Source organism: Callionymus lyra, chromosome 8 (genome assembly GCF_982586985.1).
Source record: "Callionymus lyra chromosome 8, fCalLyr1.hap1.1, whole genome shotgun sequence".
Lineage (NCBI taxonomy): Eukaryota > Metazoa > Chordata > Actinopteri > Syngnathiformes > Callionymidae > Callionymus > Callionymus lyra.
Genome location: NC_141825.1, coordinates 5480674 through 5483078, shown reverse-complemented (window position 1 = coordinate 5483078; position 2405 = coordinate 5480674). Strand labels below are relative to the sequence as shown.

Below are 2405 nucleotides of genomic sequence, written 5' to 3'. Positions count from 1 at the left end.
CAAGTTTATGTATTTATTTGATAGCTTTTACATGTATTTATGTGTGTTCGTGTATTTTTCTATGTTCATGACTAATCGAAGATGACGAGCTGCAATAACAAAACAAAAAGCTTCGTATTTAAAGAGGAGAAGTGACGTCCCAGGGAGCGCCTGAACGCACCATGTATGAGTCAGTAAAGCTTTTCTTTCCCAATTTAGAGAGTTTATTGAGAAACACTTGGAATTATATCCATATTTAAGGAGAATATTCGTCAAATATAAGAGGAAAAGTAAAAAAAAAATATGTTTAAGATCTAAATTACGAGTTTTTCTTCTTGGATTATTAAACCCTTGTTTCAGTTTAAATAAATTAAATCGTGTTTTGTCAGAGAAGCGAAAGTAAATAAGTCAGATTTAGGGAAAGTACGCGGTGGTGACTGTCGAGTTGTGACGGGATCGGCTCACGGCCAAAGTGTAGCTCGCAGGGGCTGACGGGAAAAAAAAGGGTGGCGTGGAAAGAGAGGGGGGGGGGTGCGTGGGTTGGACCTGCGTCAGCCAATGAGGGCGTCGAGCGAGGGGTGTCCGCCGGAGAGTTGACGGGAGGTTATAAGCTCCAGCGGGTCCGAGAGAAGGTACATTTAAACCGAGAGGATAAGAGACGAGAGGATATATTTTCTGGTCCAGAGATTTTTTTTACGCTAGATGTCGAACGTCCAGCTGTCGAGCTTCGCCATCATGGAGCGGCTGGTGGCCCGGAGAACCTTCCCGCTGCACAAGCGCACGGGCGTCTGCCGGAACCTGTTCGGACCCGTGGACCACGACGAGCTGAGCCGGGAGATGAAAGCCAAGCTGCGGGAGATATCCGAGCGGGACCAGCAGAAATGGAACTTTAATTTCGAGGCCAACGCCCCGCTGGACGGGGGGGACTACCAGTGGGAAGAGCTGCCCGTGGATACGACGCCCGGGTTTTACCAAGACAAGCTGCGGTCGGCGGCCCCCGGCGAGACGCCCGGGAAGACGGACTCGGACCCGGAGTGCGCGGAGCGTCTGACGGCGCCGGAGAGTAGCAGCGGTGGTGGTACCGGTGCCACCGGGGAGGTGAACCAGGAGAACCGCATGTCCAACTCAGGGAGGAGCGCCCAGCACCGGGGGTGCGTGAGGCACAAGAGACCCGCGTCCACGGACGACAACACCCGCATCACAGGTGAGAGGACGAGACCCTCAGGAGCCACATGTGTTTTTGTTATTTTGTATTTATGTTGTGTTTTTTTTTTGCTTCAGACTTTTTCGTCAAACGGAAGAAGGTCGTGGAGAGAAAAGCGGGTGATTCGTGTCTTCTGTCCAAGATCCCGGTGGAGCAGACCCCGAGGAAGAGGATCCGCTGAAGGTGAGGTTTTTTTTTCTGATGGATCGATTCGGGATTGAAAGGGAGGGGGGGGGTGTGTAGTAAGCAGTAGTAACACCCGAGGGGTGGGGGAGGGGTAGCGACGTCACAATGTGGCGGGAAAAAGCTGTGTCGAGGGGCGGGGCCCCCGCGGCCCCTGAAGTCTTCAGTGCGGCGCTGCTCTTTGTCCGGGACTAACTCAACTTTCCTCCTTTTTTAGGTCTTTTTATTTTGCACTACAAACAAAGCAACTATGGGGAGATATTTATTTCTCACCGGAAAGGAAACGAAAATAAAGTCGGTGTTTGGAAGAAGCCAAGAGTCGGTGGATGGATCGACCCGAGCGGCGGCGGCGGCTCCCGGGAGGAGCGAGACCGCGCCCGGGACCTCAGGACTGAACGGTTTGGAGGGGATGGGAGTGAGGACGAGAGGATATATATCCAGTACAAATGTAGCATTCGTTGTTTGCATCCAGCCACTCGACAGTGTTAAATGTTTAACATCTGTGCAATCCTGAGAAAAAAATAGAATTGTCTACACTGGCCAAAAGTGTAAAGCTTTATAGAAAAAAAGTTCTGTTTATGTATATTTTTATTCTAACTTATAATTTATTTATGTTTCTTTGTACTGTTGCTGATTTCTTTATTTTATTTTTAATTTACTATTTTTATTGTGATGGTTTTTATTTTTATTGTTGCAATCATGTAGCTTCTTGATAATAGACACACATTATATAGGTTTGTGTTTCTGAGCCGATGTTTTTTTTTACTGTTGTCAAACAAGTGCCCAACTTCTTGCAAGAGAGAAAATAAAAACAAAATCACCTCAAATTCCTTCTTTCATTGGTTTTCTTTCAAGAGTTGCAGGTTCAGCCTTTACTTAAGCCGTTTATCTCACTAAATCTAGATTTTTATATTCGATTTATTGCTTAAAAATGGGTTACGTTAATATTTATTTATGTTATTTAAAAAACAGGTGCAGTTTATTGTTAGCAGATTAGCTCGTTGGCTACTATTCTATCTAATTTTACACATAAACAAAA

The 2405-nt window shown here is 46.4% G+C and overlaps 1 protein-coding gene across 1 annotated transcript; it reads left to right on the top strand.

The window, feature by feature from the left end:
* The first annotated feature begins 584 nt into the window (after nucleotides 1-584).
* On the top strand, nucleotides 585-2193 carry LOC148073458 (uncharacterized). The gene is made up of 3 exons (XM_087797181.1): nucleotides 585-1183; nucleotides 1261-1366; nucleotides 1584-2193. Exons 1-2 carry the CDS (start codon nucleotides 682-684, stop codon nucleotides 1362-1364), a joined length of 606 nt encoding a protein of 201 aa, XP_087653307.1. The 5' UTR covers nucleotides 585-681; the 3' UTR covers nucleotides 1365-1366; nucleotides 1584-2193.
* Nucleotides 2194-2405: the final 212 nt, after the last annotated feature.